The sequence below is a fragment of the Myxocyprinus asiaticus genome, chromosome 17 (assembly GCF_019703515.2).
Source record: "Myxocyprinus asiaticus isolate MX2 ecotype Aquarium Trade chromosome 17, UBuf_Myxa_2, whole genome shotgun sequence".
In the NCBI taxonomy this organism is placed as follows: Eukaryota; Metazoa; Chordata; class Actinopteri; order Cypriniformes; family Catostomidae; genus Myxocyprinus; species Myxocyprinus asiaticus.
Genome location: NC_059360.1, coordinates 36,151,967 through 36,175,647, shown reverse-complemented (window position 1 = coordinate 36,175,647; position 23,681 = coordinate 36,151,967). Strand labels below are relative to the sequence as shown.

The window sequence follows — 23,681 nt, the reverse complement described above, 5'->3', positions numbered from 1 at the left end:
GCTTTCTAAGTAGATGTACAGTATCTTGTTTTAAACAAGACCAAAATAAGAAAATTATTTTGCAGTGTGTATATTGATGCATTTTCTATATTGACAGAGAGGTTTTATTAAAATACAGCAACTGTGAGCATGTTAACTTGCAGCAGTACAAGAGCAAAAGGGACAGGGTTAAACTGAGGATGCAAAGCTCATGTGAGCTGCAGTTTGAGGAGAGAGAGGCAGAGCAAGTGAGAAGGAAAGAGAGCGTGTGGAGGAGAGACAATGTGTTTTCAGGACTGGTTGATCAACAGTTGGCTTCAGGGGGAGGTATCAGAGGGAGCTAGACCAAAAACAGTGAAAGAGGTGTAGATAAATCAGTTTGCAACTTGTGTGGAACTGATGATTTTTTCTTCTCATCTCACTATACTCACTTCACTTTGGAGAGGCAGTGGGATGTGACAGTAAATCACAGAGAAGTTGATTCAAAGACTCTCCAGGAAGGACTCAATGAAACAGAATGTGAGCTGGATGCCACACAAATGACTGAAACGGGAGAACTATGAGCCATAAAGTGTGACCGCCTCTGTTTGGCCTCTGCAGAGCTGGACTCAAACAGGAAGGGCTGGTGGAGACAATTTCAGCTGGAGAAGAAACCATCAAACATTTTCAAGAAACAGTCGGCATTTCTCTGGCAAGCCTCTTGTCTCTCTTATGGATTTCCACACATCCTTTCTGCAGCTGGAGCTCTGAGCCTTGAAAGATCTTTGATTTGCTGTTTGACCTTTGACCTCCAGTGACCTTTTTAGGAAAACAGCAATAAAACACGACTCCAGATCAACAGGTACAGTCTAAAGAAGGAGGTTCCTTAAAGGATCTATCATGATCTTATTTATATTTAGAACCATGTCTACTTACAGGTTTAAAGGGTTAGGGTTATGGTCATTTACTCACCTTCCTTTTGTTTAAAAATTTATGACTTTCTTTCTTCAGTGGAATTCAAAAGAAGATGTTAAGTAGAATGAAAGCCCTAGTGTCAAATAAAATGCAGAATTCTTAACCACAACAAGAGATGTGTAATGAAACAAATAATGTTTATCATGAAAAATTGCTATTGAAAGTAGGACAGGAAAGATCACACATTGGAGGGGGTTATTTACACATTGGATCACACATTGCAGAGCGTGAGTGTCTTGCAGTGAGTGTCTGATGATGAGAACACAGACAGTATGTGCGTATGAGGGAATGTGTGAGGTTGTGAGACAGTCTTGTTTTTTGTTTTTTTCCTTCTTATGCTTGTGTTTGTGTGTGAAATGTGTGATTGGCATTATAAAGAAGGGCACGAAAAAGGATAAGCCGCAACTCAGTTCAATGTGGTGACTGCCCCACAGAGCACATTAAACTGAGCAGATTTAGAGCCTGACAGCCTTGAAAAGTTTCCCACTAACCAGCTAATTCATGCCACTCTGTGGTTAAACAGTATTTTCAAGCATTTGAATTGTGTTTTATAGTAACAGTTAGGTTTAGGTAAGGTCCAGGTTTAGGGTTAGATTTGGGATAGTGTTAGGGTTAGGTTTAGGGTAGGGCTAGGGTTAAGGTTAGGTTCAGTTTAGGTAAGGTCCAGGGTTAGGGTTTGATTTCGGATAGTGTTAGGGTTAGGTTTAGGCTAGGGCTAGGAATAGGTCTAGGGTTAAGGTAAGGTTACGTTCGGTTTAGGTAAGGTCCAGGGTTACGGTTAGATTTGGGATAGTTTTAGGGTTAGGTTTAGGCTAGGTTTAGTATAGGGCTAGGGTAAGTTCTAGGGTTTAGGTTAGATTTAGGATATGTTAGGGTTAGGTTTAGGATAGGCTGGGTTAGGGTTAGGGGTTAGTGTTAGGTTATGGGTTAGGGTCATACATGTAGGGTAATAGGGTTATTCTTTGTGTATACTTTGAGTTATACTGTGTGTATACTTATAGTGTGGGTAGAAAATGTTCTCCAGAAGTTAGTGAAATTTGACAAATCTTTCCTTTGGGGACGTCCTCATTTGGAAAAATATTTGCTTAGTCTACATTATTTATTATTGGCTTGGCATGGTACGTCCACATTTAGTTAGCTAAGTAAATGTCTGTGTGTTTGAGGGAGCTAAATGCCAGACTCAAAACATTGTTTGACAACAGCCATCAGAAGAATTCAGTCATTGATATGGTTGAACAATTCAACCACAGTTTAAATCTCAGCTATGTATTGTAACATGAGTCTGACCCAACAAACCTAAACCACAGATATCCAAACCCCCAAGTCTGCTTTACTGCCTGTGAGATATTCCATCTACACTCACTGCTTTAGATACCCAATTACCACATGGTGGCAAATCACACCATGGAAGTAGTTTATTCTGTACCTCCTGTGTATGACTTTAGATGAAATCTAATCTGGATGCATTCATCTGGAGTTTGGAAACCTCTTTGTAGAATCCTACTTATATTTTTTCACTTTAAGGCTTACTTTAATTACTTAGATATATATAGGAGAGTATAGATGGACAGGAAAGTAAAGGAAGAAGAGGGAAATCAGGGTCAGCATATGACCCTTGCCAGATTCAAACCTGGGTCGCCGTGAGCCAACAGCTGATATATGTCGGGGTGAATGCGCAACCTTCAACACCACATCCGATGTATAATCCTATTCCTTGTGGAGTAAAATACCTCTGGAAATGCTCACATTTCTTAAGTTTCTTTTGTTCAGCACTTCATGCTCTCATCGTGGGACATCCTGGTTCCTATGGTGTGGATTTACATACACTCTGGAAATGAGCTACTACAGTAAGATTGCCTTAGCAAGCATCAATAATTATCTATCCCCTTGACACCTACGGGTTTAATATAGTCTGGAGGTGGTCGTAAAATTGCTTTCAGCACACACAGCTAGGACATTAAAGTCTTCCATTTTTCAGAAACAATACCTGGCCCACACGACTGCAATTCATAAAATCATATGGTGGTTGCATTTGATGAAATGAATTTGATGCCTTTGGAATTTGTATTTAAACAAGCTTGTGCATGTGAGTCTCTATAGAAACATAATTATTAGCATGCATGAGCTTTTTCAATGAACTGTGTACGATGCTAATTTAAAAACATAGATCATTTACTCCCCATCATGCCATGTCAAACTCGTAAGACTTTATTACTTCTGTGAACACAAAAAGAGATATTAGGCTGAATATTAGCCTCAGTCACCATTCACATTCATTACATTCACATTCACATCTTATTTTCCTACAATGAATCTGAATGGTGACTGAAAGGATATCAGTCCCTAACATTCTACCTAAAATCTCCTATTGAGTTCCATGGAAGACAGAAAGTTATACAGGTTTGGATGTAAACGACAACTTTCATTTTTGAGTGAACTATCCCTGTGAGCTTGAAAGTCTCTGTGTGTATGTGAGTGTGTTAATGTTAAAGACAGATTTATGTGTACATAATTGCAGTGACCCCTGTCAAATTCATAATTTTGTGCCGCCAGTTAGTGTTTATGTGTGTGTGAGGGTCTGAGTTAGACAGAGAGCTTTCGGATTTCACTTATGGGTTTATGTGACATTTCTTATGGGGTCTAGAAGTCATGGGAGTGTGAGGGAAACTGTGCTGTGGGTTTTGACAGTAGTTGGTCAGATGCTGGTATCACTAGCTCTGTAGGACTGCATGCTGGCTTCTGCTAAATGAGAGATGCTGGTACTTGCGGTTTGCTTGTTTTACGCTACAATGATTCTCTAACATCAGTCATTCCACTGAAACAGTTTTTAGCAACTGTGTACTGCAGGACCACAGTACGCAGGGAAGTTTCAGTTTGAAATATCAGTTTTAATGTAGGTATAATACAAATACTAGTAGTACTTTAGGAATATTCAGAGTTCTAGAAAACATTGGTGTTTCCACACCTTCTGACCAATGATTTTTACACAACTTTTCCAGTTTTCTGATATTGTTAAGGATTTTTTTTTAAATAATAATTTTACAAAGATTGCATTCACAAAGAGCAATTTCAAGCTTTCATGTTTTTTTTTTTTTTTTTGTTTGTTTTTTTAAAGCTGAGCATAACTAGAACGATTTAGATGAACATTAAAAATGTCTATAATTTAGGGTCAGGGGAAGATACATATGATCCGGTTTAAAGACACAGAGGTGTGTGTCATGATTGGATGGTGCTGCTGTCAAAGACGACATCTAACGTTGGCTGTGACCATCCACTGTGTCACCTATGTGGTCCAGCATGTAGGGCACCGATTGTCCCTATGGTGTGAGGTTTTACCACACATGGTTGTTGGCCTTGGAACGTCCAACACAGACCAGAGCACTCGTTCTAACGGGTGAAGCTGGGTGCGGGTGCGTTCCCTGACTATAAGGGGTATCCTAAGGCCCTGGATGAACAAACAAGTGAGAAAATTACTAAGTCAGTGTACTGGGAGAAGCTGTATCTCCAGATCATCAGTGATGGTGACTGAAGCCAAGGAGGGTGGCACCCCTATGCTTGAAGCGATTTTATTGGGCCTGGATGAATTTGAAGTGTCAAAAAAATGACTAAGTGGTGATGGGAGCAGATGTTCCAACCAGGCCCTCCACCCTACCAGCCGAGGCCTAGAGTGTGTGCTCCGGCAGGCATGAAGCGGTATCTCGTATTGCTTGGAGATCATGCAGAGGTGTATTTGATCCAAAATGTCACTTTTTTGGGAGTTGCCGTTTCTCCAGGCCCATCTCCCGTCGGCCTCGGGTCTGAACGACCCCCGCGGCCGAACACCCAACACGGACCAGAGCAAACATCCAACATGGACCAGAGCACTCGTACCATCAAGAGAAACAGGGCGTGGGTGCGTTCCATGGCTATAAGAGGTGTCCTAAGGCCCTGGATGAAATCAGCCAAGGAAAAACCACCCAAGGTGATCCAGAGAGTTGATATATGAGCAAAATTATCACTGAAGCCGAGGAGGGTGGCTCAAGTCAATGCACTGGGAGCATGTGAGCTCCAGGCCCTAACTGATGGTGACTGAAGCCGGGGAGGGTGGTGCCCCTCGGCTTGAATGACATGCTTGAGCCCCCTGGATGTGCAGTTGAACAGGGGGTTTGACGAAAAATGCTGTCGGGAGCAGGTGTGCTCCAGGGTCTCACTGACGGTGAGTGAAGCAGAGGAGGGTGGCTCCCCTCAGCTTGAGGCAGAGGCTAAAGGCCCTAGGTGAACGGCAAAGCAAAAGCAGTGATAAAATGACTAAGTCAATGCATTGAGAGCAGTGCCCCAAGGGCCTGGAGGAATTTGAGGTGTCGAAAAAATGACTACGTTTTGATGGGAGAGGTTGTTCCAACCATGCCCTCCACTCTACCGGCTGTGTCCGGGAGGGTGCGCTTCGGCGGGCATTAAGTGGTACAGCTTGTAGCTCATGCAGAGGTGTATTTGGCCCAAAATGTCACTTTTTCATGAGTTTGCGAACTTCCAGGCCCTTCGTCGGTCCCGGCCTAGCCTAGTGTGGCACCTCTCGGCTTGAATAACATGCTTGAGCCCCCTGGATGTGCAATAAAATGGGGGTTTGACGAAAAATGCTGTCTGGAGCAGGTGTGCTCCATGGTCTTACTGATGGTGACTGAAGCTGGGGAGGGTGGCGCCACTCAGCTTGAAGCGATTTGAATGGCCGTGGATGACAAATTAACATTGGGAGCACATGTGCTCCAGGGTGTCAGTGATAGTGACTGAAGCCGAGGAGGGTGGTGCCCCTCGGCTTGAAGCTATTTGATTTGCCCTGGAAAGGGGTAAGGCTCCCACCCCCTCATTCCCACCCATCCCATGCTGGTCATAGTGAGACACCCCCAGTTTATGTGTGGTCATATGAAAGCCTATGTGAATTATAAAGTAAATCTGAGTACCACACTCCCTCCCAGGCCGGTCATAGTGAGATACCCCCAGCTTATGAGTGACATGCTGAATGTATGGATGAAATGAGACACTTGACACAGAATTAAAGTCCACAATGAGCTGTTTATTGGAATTTTTGGCCGGGCTGTGTGTGGCTTTATGCCCAGAGCTTTGAGGGCATGGAGTCGGGCCTTGCACGCCTCCCTGGCAGTCTGATCAGCGACATAGAACTGGACGGCTGTGTCAGGATGGTGACACATGTAGCGAAGCCATGTGTGGAGAAATTAAGAGACATGGGTTAAGAAACTTGTGTGGTGCTGTGGATACAGTCATGGATGTGTTAGGTGCATACTCACATGAGTAACCAGGCTCATCCTGATGTGCATGATGGTGGGTTTTTCCGGCAATCGCAGAAACAACCATGCACTTCTAAAGTGAGACAGAAGCCCAGTGCACTTCCCCCTCCTCTCGGGGAACAGAAGCAGTAATGAGATTCCACATCCCAGAGCTCTATGAGCTCCGATATCCATGAGTACTCTATCGGTTCTAATGCCACATTGGTTGCCAAAGAAGGCTGCAGTCTTGTGGTGCTTGACGGACATGACCTGTTCACCGTTCTCCAACTCACTGGCTCTCTGGTTCATGTCAGCGAGGTGATCCAAACCTCACGTTAAGCCCTCATCCTGCACTAAGTGTCTGGTGCTTACCAACGTGCATCCGTGTTGCTTTCATGGAGTGCCGGAGCTGTCATGGTCTGTGTGCAGTATGTGATGCCCAGATTAATCCTTTGCTCGGTGGTGTTGTATTTGGATTAGGGTTATTTTCTTGCAAATGTTTCAAATAGGCACTGTCATTATCTCCAAACCACAATGTCATACAGTCGGCTCTGTCGTTCTTGAGCTTGGAGCAAATTCTCCTGTGTTAGTTGCCCTAGAGTGTGGAGTTTTGCTCTAAGATCAAGAACGTATTGGATTTCATTCTTACTGTTTGTAGGTCCCTCCTCCCAAGCTTTGCCCATAACATCAAGCACGCCGTGCGGGCGCCGCCCATATAGCAGCGTGAATGGGGAAAATCCCGTGGAGGCTTGCGGGACCTCTTGTACTGCAAATAACAGGGGATCGAGCCATTTGTCCCAATTTCTAGCATCTTTGTGCACGAACATACGAATCATATTTTTAAGGTTTTTATTAAATCGCTCCACCAGGCGATCTGTTTGTGGATGGCAAATGCTGGTGTGGCTTGATTTAATGCCCAATAATTTGTAAAGCTTGCGTAGTGTTCGTGACATAAAGGTTGTGCCCTGATCGGTGAGGATTTCTTTCGGAATCCCCACCCGGGAGATTATTTTGAAGAGTGCCTCCACAACACTGCCTGCTGAGATGTTGCTCCACTAGGACCAATACAAAGCGATGTCCACGTGCTGACCGCTCTAATGGCCTGACGAGGTCCATTCCAATTCTCTCGAAGGGAACCTCGATCAGCGGAAGAGGGCACAATGGCACTTTTGGGGTGGCTGGTAGATTCACCAGCTGGCATTTGCGGCATGCCGCACACCACCTGCGGACATCGCCGCTAATGCCCGGCCAATGAAAAACGGGCTATTAGGTGGTTCAGTGTTTTTCTTTCCCCTAGATGAACCGCCATGGGATTATAATGAGCCGCCTGGAACACCATTTCCTGACGGCTCCATGGTATTAAGAGCTGGGTTGTATCTTCCTTTGTTTGAGCGTCCTGCATCACTCTATACAACCGCTTGTTTATAATTGCAAAATAAGGATATGAAAGGGCGACACCCAGCTGGAGTTGTTGACCATCGATCACTCTCACTTGGTCAAAGGCGTGCTTGAGGGTTTCCTCTCGCGACTGCTCCAAAGGGAAATCCCCTTCGGGAAATCCCCTGCGGACGAGAGGGGCTACAGCCTCTCCCCCCCTCACGTCATCCTGAGGGCTCCGCCTCCCCTGCCAGAGCATCGCACATCTCACATCTCATTGCTATAGTGCAGGACCCATCCGTGCATATTTCCTTTAAAACATTTATAAATTCAGGCCAATTAGTCCCCAGAATCAGCAGATGGGTGAGGTGAGACCTAACCGCAGCCTCCACTCTATGTTTTGTTCCCCGAAATTTAATCACAAGGGTCACCACAGGGTAGTTGTGAATATCCCCATGCACACACTTCACTCTCACCATTTTAGCTGTGCCCAAAGCCTCACGTTGAACCAAGCGTTGGTGGATAGTGGTTTGATTACAACCCGTGTCCACCAATGCTTGGTGAGTACCCCCCTTGACACTTACCGGCGATCTTGATTTTGCCGGAGCTCAAGCAGGGATTGTTGGTGGGACTGGTGTAAGCCAGAGAGGGATTTGAGGATCTCTGCCAACTGGGAGGACTCCATGGGGCGTACTTAAAAATCCCGGGTTTCGGCAACAGTGTAACAGCTCACAAACAGAAGGGAAGGAGAACACATGGAAGCAGGTTTTTCCAGGCTCAGGTAGGACTTTTAATCGGCCACTTCAATGCTTTACAACTTCACAAACTCATCAGATTCACAGGCACATAGACTTAAACACATTAGCTTCACAGGCACTAAGTAACTTAAACACATCAGCTTCACAAACATAACAGATTAAACATAGCAGCTTCAGGAGCACCATGGAAGTGCTTGTGCCAGTCTCTCTCACTCTCTGCTGGTGGTGTGGCTATTTATATGCCGCCCTCCCCATGCTCACTGGAATTAGAGACAGGTGTTACACATAATCTAGCTCAGGTGCAAGTGCCCTTACCGCTTTCTCTCTCTCCGGACGGACGCTCGACCACACCCCCGCTGCCACAATGACTTGATTGTATTATTGTTTTATTAATGTATGAAGATGATCCAGTCTACAGTTCTCGAGTCAACAGTACACTGATCCGGGGACAGCAGCTCTCGCGTCAACAGTACATCTCACGGCAGTTCGCGAATCACTAGTACACTGAACTGAGAATCGCCTCTTTCGGACATAATACTGAGAACTGCTGATCAGTGAGCTGCTGATGAGCATGCTTGAACCGAGGACTTGAATGAGGAGGCGAAACATTTCAATCGAGAGATGTAAATAAATTTTACTATTGAGTATTGTGCATGCAGATTATATCTGAAGATGTTATGAGCTGGCTCATGGTTTCTGTAAAAAAGGGTGAGTTTATTAAGACTAGTTTAATAACTTTATATGCTTTAAGCATCCACATTTGTATATCAGTGTCAGTATTGGGTGCTTTAGGTGCAAAACTTTAATTTAGGATGTATTGTAAGATCGCTTAATGAAACACTGATGACAATAAACACCCTTATTATTATAACTTAATTAAATAAAATGTAATAATCAGCAATATGTGCTTTCATATGAATTTCTTGAATGTGTTTGAGCATGTATTCTACGACGTCGGCGTATTAGCATTATGTACAGTGACGTCATTACCCGATGACGTAAATGAACTGTTTTATTGAATCGGATTTCCCATCACTAGGTGCCTGTTCAGCTGGAGCTGCATCAAAGTGGTACATAAAAGAATTTTTTTTATGTGTTATTTTTTTATATAATTAATCACACTAAATTAACGCGTTAAATCAACAGCCCTAGATAAAATGCAATTATATGATCATATTAAAACTTACATATTAAAAATGCAAATTAATGTCACTTGGTAGAAGCTGAGACAAGCATGACATCATGGACATGTTCTGTGACATACCTTGAAAACTATTAACAAAATATGCAAGGTAAATGAAAATACATCCAGACTATATAAATACAGGTTCACTTGCAACAAGGATAAACATGTTTTGCACCGACCACAGTGTGTTTTGTTCACTGAATTATTGGCTTATATTTATTATGTGACCTGCTTCTTCATTCTTAGTCACTTTGACCCAGAAATGCATTGAGTTTTATGCACTGATGTAAAAAGGAAAGCCTCAGATTTTTAATGATATTATTACCAGAGTGACTACTTGCACTAAGTGTAAATAGCAGTGGCCAAAGAGATTTGCACCCTAATAGTCTGGTTGAATCACACAAACTAGCTATTATGTTTTACTTCAATCTGCTGACAAGATATAACAACCATAACCCTTACACAAAAGTGTTACTGGGCAGCATTTAACATGTTTCCCCATTTCACAATGTCCGACCAGGAAGTCAACTCTTGTGTGGCATTGTTTATGCACAACAACCTCTTTTAATCAAACTGCTACTAAAGCAAAAGAGCTTTGAGGAGTTCAGCCAACACCGTTTTATGTGCTATTCTATGGTTATAGCTCCACTTAGTGATTTAGAGCTGATAATGCACAATTGCAGCAACAAATGCATCTGTAAAAAAGCCATTCTGGATGAGTACCATCTGTAAATGTTGACAGAGACTTTCCTTTTTTTATTTTAGTGCATAAAACTCAAAATCATGGAGCAGGTCACATAATACTATGTTTTCGAAAAAAAAAAAAAAAAAAGAATCGACAAATAATCGACAATAAACTATTTAATCGCACAATTTTCTGTGATTAATCGTGGTAAATTAAAACAAACATTAAAATATAATCATAAATACTGTATATTTACTTTACTTTGTCTCAAAGAACTTACCAGAAATTGGTTAGTCATCATTTATTTTAGTTATTTAAATATTTACATTTTAAAATGTTCAGATTTTTTTAGACATATTTTTACTGGTATAAATCTTTGAATGTTTACATGCCATAAAATCAGTGGACATGCTGTAATTAAAAGTTGGGCAAAATCTTCTGGCATTTTCCAGTGGACTTTTTTAATAATAGGATCAAATGTTATTAGCAAGAGAAACTTAAGAGTACACTGCAATTGATTATTAGACACTATACATACAGATATAAAAAAATTGAATACTGAAGTTTAATTGGCTGAATATTAAAATCTCAAATCTATTCATTTCGCTGGCTGCCGTTCAGCCTCTATCTCTCCTACACCTGGCTCACCACTTGCGGTTGAAGTCTCCATTCTCCGAATAGTAAATCTGCTCCCGTGTTTATTATGCCAAGGAAATGTGTTGCACATAATTAATAAGCATGCAGTGCTCCACACAAATCAGTTTCTGTGCTAGGATGTGCAGTTACCTGCAGTTAGAGTCGAGCTTGTACCTCCTGAAAATTTACATATGTCTATTTTGCCACAGGAAGTTGTGAAAAACATTAGTGAAGTTTCAGGAAGTGAAAAAAAAGGAAACTGCATTAATTTATTTTAAAATAAATAAATAAATAAATAAATAAAAATTGCATAATTTAACGTGTTAAATTACACAGCCCTAATAAATAAATGTTTATTTTAAATATATGTCTTTACTTTAGTACAAAAAACTATTTCTGTACTGTGCTGAGTCATCACTAAAATCTGGGTCCTAAGCAAAGCCAGTTGAGAACCACTTTTCTAATGAGACCACTGTCACATCCCAGTATTCCCTTTTCCTTCACACAAAATCTTTATGTAGGAGCTACCAGTAAACTGAGCCCTCCAGTCACTCTGTGGTCATCGAAAGGAGTGAAACCCAAGACTGCTAAACTTTCCACATCCTGATCTAATAACATTCACATGGTGCTCTGCCTACTGTTTACACGTCCCCTGCATATCTCACCACCGACATAAGCAAAGCTCTTATTATTTAACCCTGCATCAGCAGAGACATAAAGGCCACTTCCTCGTAACCTCATGGCTTCTGCAGCATTCCCTTTTGATGGGCGGCCCTGTTTATTTGCATGAGCATTCTGGGACTGGTGTAAAAGTAAACAGCATTAATGGCTGCCGGCGACACTGATGGAGGGAGATACGGGTGATTAATCCGTTCCTTTCTGCCACCGTGTGAGTCCCAGTTAACTGTAGCCTTAGAAGTGAACGAATCTTTCCGATAACCCATTATACAGTGGGGTCCAGAAGTCTGAGGCAACATAAAAAAATATGGGTTTATTTAAACCTGGAAATAAACTGAAAGTTGTAGGATAATAGACATCTTAAGCAAAGAAATGTTATGAAATTAAAGGTGCACTCAGTAATTTTTTTCCTCATTAAAAAAGTTTAACTCCTAAAGACATGAATTGTGATTTTGCAATATATGTCGGAAATCATGAACACACATTAAAATGAAGACTCCAGTCATATCAGTAACCTTATAAAAGCTGTTTAATTCTACATGGAGAGGGTCCATACATGGGGGCTGCCATTTTAGAATCACGTGACCAGCCGAATACTACTCGCTTAATCTCAGTAACCGTCCTGTTATTTGACACTTTCATTCATTGATTAAAGTAGTCATGGCTGACTGTGAATACTAAATTTCTACAATGGCATCTGAAACTTAAAACTTTTGATTTTAAATTATGTTGCATCCAAGCCGCTAGGTGTCAGTGTAAGTCCAAGATGAGACAGACCAAAAGTTACTGTGTGCACCTTTAAATGAATACAGTACAAAAATATTTAGAACTATGCGTTAAATCTAGATAATCAAATATACTCATTTTTATGACACACTGACCATGTTAAGGGACAAGTTCACCTAAGCCGACTTTTTTTCTGTGGAGCAAAATATTTAAATGTTAGGAAGAATGTCAGCCTCAGTCAGTATTCATTTGCATTGCTTCTTTTTTTCTCTCCATATAAATTTAATGGGGACTGAGATTGACCATTCTGCCAAAACAAAGTCAGACATGTTTGGAACAACATAAGGATGAGTTAATTATGACTTTAAAAAACTAAATGAAACCTCATATTGCCTCTTCATTTCATTGCCATTCCTCTTTAGAGCAGGACTAATGTAAAGCTTTTTAAATTGAAACTTGAGCAAGCAAGCTTTTAATTTATGTCTGTATATTTATGCTTTTAGGATTTTGGATAAAGTTTCACAGTATTACTTGGCCTGACTGTTGCTTGACTCTTGTTTTATGAAGTGTAAAGGAGGTAATAGTGTTTTATGTTACTCTCTGGTGTTTTTTTTTTTTTTTTTTTTTTTTTAGCTTCAGGCTGTTTGTGGGCTGTTTAGGTTGGTCTGTCCTGAAAAGCATCCACATTCCCTCAAAAAGCCTGTGGGAGGTACAAACAAAACTAGGCAAGAGTGTGTCTTTTAAATATGAAAAATACAACTGTGCTTTTATTCCCAATTAACCCAGCAGACAAGATGAAAGAGGATTGCCATGAGAAAGAGAGGGAGAGAGAGCACGAATGGAACAAACAAAGCCAGTGGTTGTAGAGTATCAGAAATGTCAGAGGTTATCGACATTGTGGGTTATCTAAAGCCAAACTGACAGAAGGCGCCATGATAAGCAGGACTGTGGGTTTAGACCAAAGACTGGGATTAATTCATCAACATTACATAAGCACCACTCTGCTTTTTAAGAAAAGACAATGTATACCCAAAGAGAAAGGAATCAGTAAAGTAACCACAAAATACTGCACTGTATTACCAAGGTTTTCTCGACATGTTGCCACGGTCGAAAATTTTTAATATGTACCATGGTAATAGTGTAATATTCTTTAAGGTACCTTGGAGTAACATGTAAATACCATAGTATATGATTGAATATGGTAATCATTCGGTATCATGGTACTGTCGTTTGATACCATCACTGTACCGTGGTACTGTAACAGTACTTTTTTATAAGGCTTAACAAATTAAAACAATAGAATATTACTGTGATGTGGAGGAAGGCGTGGCTGGGCCGTGATGGTGCACAGCCAGTGCTGAATCAGCTGATCAGCGGGAGAGCGAGATAAAGGGGAGCCGGGGGACGCCAGTTCGAGAGAGAGAGAGAGAGACGCATGCGGCCACGTTGCATGTGTGTCTGTGCTTGTTTATGTTTGTTTTAAGTTAAGTTTTGACATTAAAACATTGTTTACTGTTCAGCCGGTTCCCGCCTCCTCCTTGCCCATCGTTTACCTGTTACAGTGGTGCTGAAACCCGGGAGGGATGCACTGTCTTGGAGTCCTCGCTGTGCCATCCGCCAGGGGAGCTTCCCACCCTAGCAACCGGGCCAATTTTTTGCTTAGGAAGCCTGACTGGAGTCACTCCAGGTGTGGTAGTCAGCGTCTTTACTTGCTGAGCTACCCAGGCCCCCTGTTTATGTTTGTTTTAAGTTAAGTTTTGATATTAAAACTTTGTTTACTGTTCAGCCAGTTCCCACCTCCTCCTTGCCCATCGCTTACCTGTTAATGTAAGCGCAGCGTAGTTCTAGCGGGAAGACTAGCAGCTGAACATCATTGCACCATAAGCTAGGTAACTCCTAGCCAATCACATGTAAGCCAATGCTTACATTGTCTGCTCACAATCTATCACATTGCGTTTCAGTGTGCTAACACGGCAACCTCCACCACCCCACCATCACCAGTTGAGTCCCATCCTGCACGGGGGTAGGCTCCTCGCAACTGCCTCCCATCTCCGGCAGGATATGACAGTTCCGAGTACAACTTCTTTGGACCGCCAAACAGGGCTTACGCCAAAGAGAGATATTATATTACTGTTTTATATTCATCAAATAAATGTCATCTTAAATTTCACTCAAGTCTGCAAGTCTTCCTGATAGAACAATTATTATTATAAAGAATATAATAATGACATCTGCCAGCTACAACCCAGTTCTAAGTCCCAATTTGTGCCATAAGGAGTTTATTATACGTAAATTGTTTTGGCATATGAGGTACAGTGCTGGATAGTAACGGATTACATGTTTTCGAAATTATGTTATCAGATTGCAAAAATTGAGAACCTATAATTGGATTACATTTTATAATGTGCATATTCAGATTACTGTTACTTTTTATGGATTACATGATTACATTCGATTACATGATTACATTCCAATCCCTATTCCTAATTTCCTATATAACAATAATTATCTTAAAATTAAAATTACAAGCATGTTCTCATTGTCTTCTATCTTCGGTAACTGTGTTAGTTTTTTTTTTTTTTTGTATGATTTTATGTTTACTAATTAATGACAAGAGTGTTAATTGGTACTTAATACAGTTAAAATAAATGATTAGATAATTATTAAAATATGCAATGAGTAATACTAACATAATCCAAAAGTAATAAAATTAAATTACCTGAAAGAGTCATCTAAAAGATTACATTACTGATTATAATTTAAGATGTGTAATTTTTAATCAGTATCGAATTACATTTCAGTAGTAATCTACCCCAGCACTAATGAGGTATGACCATTTACTCAAATTAAAATGAACAATAATGTCAATATACTTTAAATCTGATGTGTGATGTAATTATCCCAGTTTGATATGAGGCAAAAAAACAACAACAACAACACTAGCTCGACCAATGGTGTGACTTTGGGTCGGGATTAACCAATGGAAGACAGAGTTTGAAAACAGTAATTATTTTTGCAATTCCGTTTGGTGATGCTAGTTGCACAGAAATTACACACTTCAGCTTTAATATATAGTACAATATTATATTGTATTTCAGTATGCAATAACTTCATTATGGCAGCTGCAATATACAGTAAGAATGGTTTTGTTTTGAATTTCCAATAAAACCATTAAAATGTCTTCCCTTTTTCAATCTTTTCTCATAGAATGTTCTGGAAGCTGGCAATACCTGCCATTTTGGTGTGGACCCTTTGTGTATCCATGGAAACCAAGAAGCCACGCCCTCAAGGTTCCATCCCCTCTCCTTACAAGCTAAAGGGCAATGAGTTGTCATCACCATCCCTCTCGCTAGCATCATTGCGGCAGCACAAGTCCCCACGTCGACAGAAAGGTAAACATGATGTGCTGTCGTCGAGCCGCGAGGCCCTAGTGGTCACTGAGAGGAAGTACCTGAAGAGCGACTGGTGCAAAACGCAGCCATTACGTCAAACAGTGAGCCTGGAGGGCTGTCTGAGCCGAACCGTGATCAACCGCTTCTGCTATGGCCAGTGTAACTCATTTTTCATCCCACGCCACTTGATGTCCCAAACCTTGTTGCATCGAAGTCAAAAAACGGTGCCTGTGCCAGACCACAACACTTCATTCCAATCCTGTGCATTTTGCCGGCCAAGCCGGATAACCACGGTTACCGTACGGCTTCACTGCCCTGGGCTACAGCCGCCATACCGACAACGGAAAGTGCAACGCATCAAGCAATGCAAATGTGTGTCTGTTAATGTCAATACTGCATAATGAGTACCTATAGAAAAAAGATGACACAAATATATAGCTGGACAATGCTTATAATGCGGGTGTTCCTTCTGACTGGGACAAATAGTGAACTGAGGTTGTCCAGCAAGGGCAACTCTAGAGGGGAATGGTAAATTGCTGCTGAGCAGCATTGCAAACAAAGCTGGATTTTTTTTAATTTCTTTTCTTTTTTTTTTTTTTTTTAAGAACAGCACAATGAAGCTGAGTGTTCAGTTACTTGTTTGATGTATCACCAAGTATAAGACTGACACAGTAAATATCAATTCTGTTCTAAACAATCTAATGATCAAGTCAATGTGAGTTCATGTTTGAGTTCTTGTTTGAATTTATGTTGGTCCTGATCTTGAATTGTTTTCTTTATTAACAGACCTTAAGCCAGGTGCACACTGTACGATATTTACGGTCCTTTACGATTGTTGTTTGCCAGACTGTATGATATGATCCCAGTGAGATCTTGGGTAAAAGTCATGGTACACTGTGCGATACACATCACAGCCAAGACTTTGGTAGACAATCGTCCCAAATGCAAGTGTTGATTGGGTGTTGTATCTCACTCAATTTCTAACACTGCCGGAACTTTATTTGAGGCTATGGTTCATTGCAAAGGAAATAAATCGGCTAAGCAAACTAAGCAAGCGAAGACTGCAGATTTTGCGCTACAACAAAATAAATCTTTTACGATCCCAGAAATTTGTCTCACCAAAATTGTACAGTGTAAACCCAGCTTTAGTCAGGGTATACGCCATTTTAAATTTTTCTTTCATTGAAAGCAAGGCTGTAAGGGGAAGTCGTACAGTCCGTTCTATGGGTTGTACAAAATGTTCTAGATCATACCGACTTTTCAGAGTTTTCCAGAGTTCTTTTGAGTACTGTATTTTTTGGCATTAATATTTTAATGTTTTGTCAGCTGAGTTATCATCACCAAGGCATTGAACTGTATAGAACAACCCCTTGAACAGTCTATTCCTCACCACCTCGTTTTCATTTGCCAAAAACTACCTATCTACCCTGTCTAGGGTCTACATATCCTAGGATTTTCTAGAAATGCTGATTCTCTCTTATTCTTGATACTTGAGAGTAGTAGAAATGGCTTGAGTACCATCTACACTATATGGCCAAAAGTATGTGGACACCCCCTTCTCATTAACAGGGTTTGGCTATTTCAGCTATTGTGCACAATGCCCCAAAGTGAGGTCCACAAAAGATGGTTTACTGAGTCTGGTGTAGAACAACGTGACTGACCTGCACAAAGCCCAAACCTGAACCCCATTGAGATGAACTGAAACACTGAATGTGAGCCAGGACGCATCATCCAACATCAGTTGCTGACCTCACTGATGTTCTTGTGTGTTAGCAAATGGGAGCAAATCCCCACAGCCATGTTCCAAAATCTAGTGGAAAGCCTGTCCAGAAAAGTAGAAGCTGTTATAGCAACCAAGAACAGACCAACACTCTATTAATGCAAATGGTTTTGAAATTAAATGTTCAACAAGCACATAAGGGTGTGGTTTTCAGGTGTCTGCATACTTCTAGTGTATTTTTACCATCTTGACTTACCTATTCAGTCCTTTTATATTTCAGACATAAAAGGATGCTGAGTGAAGTGGACCTTATCAACAAAATACTGGAGGTAGTTCATTATATTTTGACTTTGAAAACAATCAAGTCAGTTAGACTCTATTTTGACTTGGTACTGCCATTGGTTTTGCTGCATCCAGTAGAAATGCTGTCATTGGCTTAATTTCATCCACATACCTTTGAGCCTTTTTAGTTTCTATGATGATGCACAATGTACACAATATAAACTGAGATTCATAATTTTTTTAAATATATATATTTACCATTAATGACAATATCTAACAAAATAGCAACAATGTGTAGATAAATTTTATATGTCAAATCAACAAAAGAAAACTATATATATATATATATATATATATATATATATATATATATATATATATATATATATATATATATATATATTTACAGTATATATGTAAAATATATAATGAACATGCCTTCTAAAAATAAATATATTATTTCCTTTGATATTCAATGTTTCCTATGCTACCTCTTAGCTGTTTGAAATTGTTTTCTACATATTTCTGCACATGGAAGAAACACACATAACAGCTGCTGCAGCCAATTTCTTTACAGTAACAAATTGTCAGCGGTATCAGATCACTGTAGTGGTAAAGATATACAGAAATAACAGCTATAGTCACCCATGAAATACAAAGCTGTCAGGTTCTCTAAATGAAAATACATCGAGCTAAATTAAGTTATTGCACACTGTAAACTATTGACAACTGCTGTACACAAAACACAGACAGATCAAATTGGAGAACAGCATTATGGTATAAAAACAAGTAATAATGTTTGCATACATTTCTCACCAATCATTACATTAAACACAGTTGAAAAAGAGGAACTAGTGAGAAGAATAGCATCTCAGAATGCACAACATGTCAAACCTTGAGGCGGATGAGCTACAACAGCAGAAGATCAAGTTGGGCACTTTATTAGGACCATAGTGTTCCTAATAAAGTGTTCAGTGATTGTATATATACAGTATACAGTAAATACATACTGTAAATATAAATCATTATTTTGAATTCATTGACTGGAAAAACTAAAATAAAATGTGCTTTAGAAAGTAACATGTTATTAGTAATGTGATTACTTTTAAAACAATGTAATCAGTAATGTCAGTAATCTGATAACAATTTATAAAGTAATTAGTCATGTGTAGTGGATTACTTTTTGAGTAAATTACCCAACACTGTTCAGCACACACATTTTGTCAAACTTTTTACATTGTTTTGTTTTATGGCTTAACCTTTGATTGTCTTTACACAGAACTAGAGAAAAATATTCATTTACTAAAAAAGTCAGACCTTTTAATAATGTCATTGCTATGCTCATTGTTGTATATGGTGACCAAGCTTGGCTTGTACTGAAGTATCTGTCCAATAAAAAAAAATAAACAATAGGGGACACAAAGGGCTTTGTGGAATTAGGTAGCCTATGGCAGAAACTCACAGCTTCTGTCCCAATTTTGCTTTCTGTGTGACAGAAGGAGAAACAGAGAAACAGGTCATGGTTGTAATGACATTTTACACTGGTAATAGTACGTTGTTTCATAACTTCTAAATACGGTGTACACAATATGTCTGTGGAGACTGGGGCATCTAGGTTATCATGTGGCTGTACTGAGTGGGTGTTTGTGTGAATATTAAAAGGTTCTTTATCAGCAAGTATGGTTCCATGAAGAACCATTTCACATAAGGTTCTTTGTAGTGGAAAAATGGTCTTTAGACTATAAAAAGGTTCTTGAAATAGGGCTCTTTTTAAGAACCGTTCACTGGTTCTTTGGGAAACTAAAAATGGTTCTTTTATGGCATCGCTGTAAAAAACACTTTTTAGAACCTTTATTTTTAAGTGTGTTTGTGTGTGTGCGTGCGTGCGTGCATGCATGCGTGCATGTGTGTGTGTGTGTGTGTGTAAAGAAAGCAGGCAATGAAATTGTGTTTTTAATACATACTATTCCTGATGCATGTTTAGGTTTTACATTGTAAGTAGCCTTCTCTCGTGCCTGTTTGAAAGTCTCTTCTGCTGCTTTCAACCTAATGTACATATATGTATACTTAAAATTAGACCAATCAACTTTCAATCAATCAAGACAGATATTAAATTACATTGGCAGACGATCACAGAAAAAATAGCAATGAGAACATGATTTTCCTTACCTCCCCTGCAGAATACTTTTATTCTCTCTCTTCCATAGTTCTTTAAAATCTGATGAAAACTCATGCCACACTGAGAATAATGTGTTTGGCGAAACCTCTTTCTCTCCTGCCTTAGGCTTGATGGAGAAAAACACGCTCAGCTCCAGAAAACTGGAAAGCATTCAAAGAAATGCATGACACTATGAACACAATATTACAAAAAAGATTAGAAAGTATACGCAAAGGAATTGTGAAATTGATCGGCATACTTCAAGCATGTGAAATGTGAAATTTTAGCTTATAAAAATAATGCTCTTACATAAAGAACGACAAGTGCAATTTCTTTTTGACTAAAGCAACTTTTTGGTATGTAAGTCTAGCACTTGGAAGGAAATGCAGGAATGAGCAACATTTTAGACAATGAACACAAAAGCTTTTAAAATTAATTGACTTCATATTTGCTTGTTCTTTCCATTCTAAAAGCCAAGGTTTTAAAAACTCCCTTTTTAAAGGAGACAATCTACTCAATGTCGATCAATCTCAGAGAATTGTGCTATTAGTACCAGAAGTGAGAGTATAACATGAATGCTCATGCACAAACACAGACACACACAGATAGGAGAAACACACATTTAGAGGAGACATAACCAATTTGACACAGTAATAAGTGAACTTGGCAAGGTTAACCCAGTAAGACAACTTACATCCTCTGTGTGTCAGTGAGCTGTTTTTCCTGGAGCTCCAGCTCTGCCTTGGCTGGGTGAATAAAAATATGACACTGTAAACATGACACAGTCTATTTATTTTATATTTTTAAATAAGTATTTGAACTGCTTGTCAGTGAATAACAGGTTATAGGGAGGTTATCAGAGGTTTGTTTCAATTCTCAAATGATTTTATACAAATCAGTCTAAGTGAACATGTTTTTTGTATTTATGTCTCTGAGTGTACACAAATGCACATATTATGACAAACATAAACCCTACGAAATCTGATTATACATAAGCCAGTTGTAATCTAATGGCATAAAATATTAAGAAGCAAATCAAAAGCATTAAAGGAATAGTTCACCCAAAAATTTAAATTCTTTCATCGTGGAGATACAACCCATGTTTTTTGGGAGTGTGTTAAGATCCAAGAATTTTGGTTGAAGGTTCAGAGTTGTATGTGTGATGTTTTGGGCACTAAAATTTACTTTGCTCCAGACTCTGTATTTTGGTCATAAATTTGGGGGATAAACACATAAAATATTGGGTTCTGACTAGCATCATGATTGGCAGACAAATTATTTGAAGGGGATGGAATTCAGATGGAGCACCCTCGTTTCCGGAGTGGTGTGCGGAGATGGGGAGGGTGGCAGCTTTCGAGGAGGTGGCAAGTAGAAGGCTGGGGTTTGGGGACTTGTTTGTTAGGAAGTGGGGCACTTATTTGGTGTTTTTGGGGGACTCTCACGGAGGGGATGTGGAGACAGAAGTTTAGTTTAATTATGTATGTTTATTATATTTTATTTTTTTGTTTTCTTTTTCTTTCTATTTTTGTGTGTTTGTATTATGGTATGTGACCACAGGGGTGTTCGTTGGGGGTCAGGGTTGTTGGGGAGGGATATTAGTGGGGGTTAAATGTTAAATGTTGTATCTATGAATCAATAAAAAATGTTAATTGGAAAAAAAAATTCTGTCATCGTTACTCACCCTCGTGTCTTTCTAAACCCATATAACTTTCTTTCTTCCATGAACACAAGAGGAGTTATTTACTGTATAGCAGTCCAAGTTGCTTGATTCCAAATAATTAAAGCAAATGGTGACCACGGCTGTCAAGCAAGATTTTTAATGCAAGATTTTCAGTGAATAACACCTTACATTTCAGTCTGTTCCTCACACAAAGCTATCATATGGCTTAAAATACACAAGCACACAAGCCTCTGGATTGCTTTTAATGGTGTTTTTTGTCCTTTTTGGAGCTTGACAGCCCTTATTCATGTAAGCATGGTTCTAGCAGGAAGACTCACAGCTGTACATCATCACACCATTATCTAGGTAGCTCCTAGCCGATCATATATCAGCCCTTGCTTTATAAGTCTGCTACAATCTATCACATTGCTGTTTCCGTGTGCCAATATGGACACCGCCACCACTTGAGACCCGTCCTGCACGGGAGTCAGCTCCTCACCCCCTGCCTCCTATCTCTGGCAGGATCTGACAGTTCGAGCAGCAATTTCATCAGACCGCCAGACGGGGCGATGAAAGAGACAATACATTCCTGTGTTTCATTATTATTAATCAAATAAATGTCATGCCAACTTAACTTAAGCCTGCGAGTCTTTCTGATAGATGTCACATTCCCTGTTTTTTGTATTGACTTTTATGTTGAAATTCTTGTTTAGTTCCCATGTTTCTGTTTCCTGTTAGTTTGTAGTCCTTTTGTAGTTTCATTTTCTGATTGGTTTTCCCCTGATTGTTTCCACAGGTGTTCATCATTCCCTTGTTTGCCCCTGTGTATTTAAGCCCTTGTTTTCCCTGTTTCCTTTGTCAGTCTTCACATGTATTGTCATGTTCTGTACCTGGTTCCCTGTGTTTTGTTTTCATTTTTATTCTGAGTTACTTTGTTCATCTTTTGTTTCAATCAAAAGCTGCATTAAGATCCTCCATCCTCGGCAGCCTCGTTACAGAAAGACTGACCAAAAAATGGATCTAGCGGCCGTCAGAATTTTGCTCCTTCAACAAGAGGACCGTCCAGTTGAGGATCATGTCCGTGAGTTTTTAGAGCTGGCAAATGTAGTGCACTATCCAGACCGCTCTCTAGTGGTTTTCTTCCGGGCCGGTCTGAATAGTGCACTGAGGGAACTGATACCTCCGGCTGATCCTCACTGGATGCTTGGCGAATATGTGGAGAAGGATCTGGAACTTTGCAGTTCCCTTTATACAGTGGATTGTGGTGGGAACCCCGGGCCAAAACCTGCATCATCGGCTCCCTTGTCAAAGCCTTCCACGGCCCCTGTCTTGAAGCCTTCCATGGCCTCTGTCTCCAAGTTGTATGATCTGCAACTGATGTCAGTGCATAGATCCATGAAGACCCTACCTCAAAAATTGTCTGCGCCCACACCTGCCACGGTCAATGAGCCAGTGCCCACGCCTGCCACGGCCAAAGAGATGCCAGCCTCGCCCGTCCCAGAGCCAGCATTGCCAACTTCGGCCATCCAGAGGAGGAGGAGGAGGAGGAGGAAGAGAAGTTTCTGTTCCCGAGTCTCCTCCCACGCCCACGACCACAGAGGTCGTTCCCGAGTCTCCTCCCACGCCCACGACCACAGAGGTCGTTCCCGAGTCTCCTCCCACGCCCACGACCACAGAGGTCGTTCCCGAGTCTCCTCCCAAGCCCACGACCACAGAGGTCGTTCCCGAGTCTCTTCCCATGTTTGCGACCATGGAGGTCGTTTCCCATTCATCCAGGACTCTTTGTCTCGAGCCTCCCATGGCTCCGCCTTCCATGGCTCCACCCCAGAGACTCCTCCTACAGCGGATCCACCGTCTGACCCAGTCCCTGTCTTGCGGCCGCCTCCCAGGCCTCCCGACCCTGTCTCGGCCCTGCGGCCTCCCGACCCTGTCTGTGCCCTGAGGCCGCCTCCCTGGCCTCCTGACCCTGTCTCGGTCCTGCGGCCACCTCCCAGGACTCCTGACCCAGTCCCCAACTTGAGGTCATCTCCTGGCCGTCCGCCTGATCTGCTCTGATCTCCTTTGTCTCCTGGCCGTCCGCCTGATCCGCTCTGACCTCCTTGGTCTCCTGGCCGTCCGCCTGATCTGCTCTGACCTCCCTGGTCTCCTGGCCGTCCGCCTGATCCGCTCTGACCTCCCTGGTCTCCTGGCCATCCACCTGATCTGCTCTGGTCTCCCTGGTGTCCTGGC

General features: G+C 40.9%; 2 protein-coding genes across 5 annotated transcripts in view; one reads left to right on the top strand and one right to left on the bottom strand.

The window, feature by feature from the left end:
* Positions 1–146: 146 nt before the first annotated feature.
* Positions 147–17,958, top strand: LOC127455016 (gremlin-2-like). Of its 3 annotated transcripts, none has more exons than XM_051722538.1 (2): positions 147–820; positions 15,448–17,958. In XM_051722538.1, the coding sequence occupies exon 2, from the start codon at positions 15,449–15,451 to the stop codon at positions 16,031–16,033; it is 585 nt and encodes a 194-aa protein (XP_051578498.1). In that variant the 5' UTR covers positions 147–820; position 15,448; the 3' UTR covers positions 16,034–17,958. The 3 variants fall into 3 exon arrangements, with proteins under 3 accessions (XP_051578498.1, XP_051578497.1, XP_051578496.1); XM_051722537.1 differs by lacking the exon at positions 147–820 and adding an exon at positions 2,657–2,780; XM_051722536.1 differs by lacking the exon at positions 147–820 and adding an exon at positions 13,591–13,927.
* A 115-nt stretch (positions 17,959–18,073) lies between these two features.
* Positions 18,074–23,681, bottom strand: part of fmn2a (formin 2a) — a 75,143-nt gene continuing 69,535 nt past the window's right edge. Inside the window, exons 14-17 of one of the 2 annotated variants that reach the window (XM_051723466.1) lie at positions 20,487–20,538; positions 19,804–19,953; positions 19,599–19,680; positions 18,074–19,119 (exon numbers count right to left, since the gene is read on the bottom strand). In XM_051723466.1, the coding sequence (XP_051579426.1) occupies positions 19,093–19,119; positions 19,599–19,680; positions 19,804–19,953; positions 20,487–20,538 (311 nt within the window). In that variant the 3' untranslated portion in view covers positions 18,074–19,092. The other variant, XM_051723465.1, reaches the window with a different exon arrangement.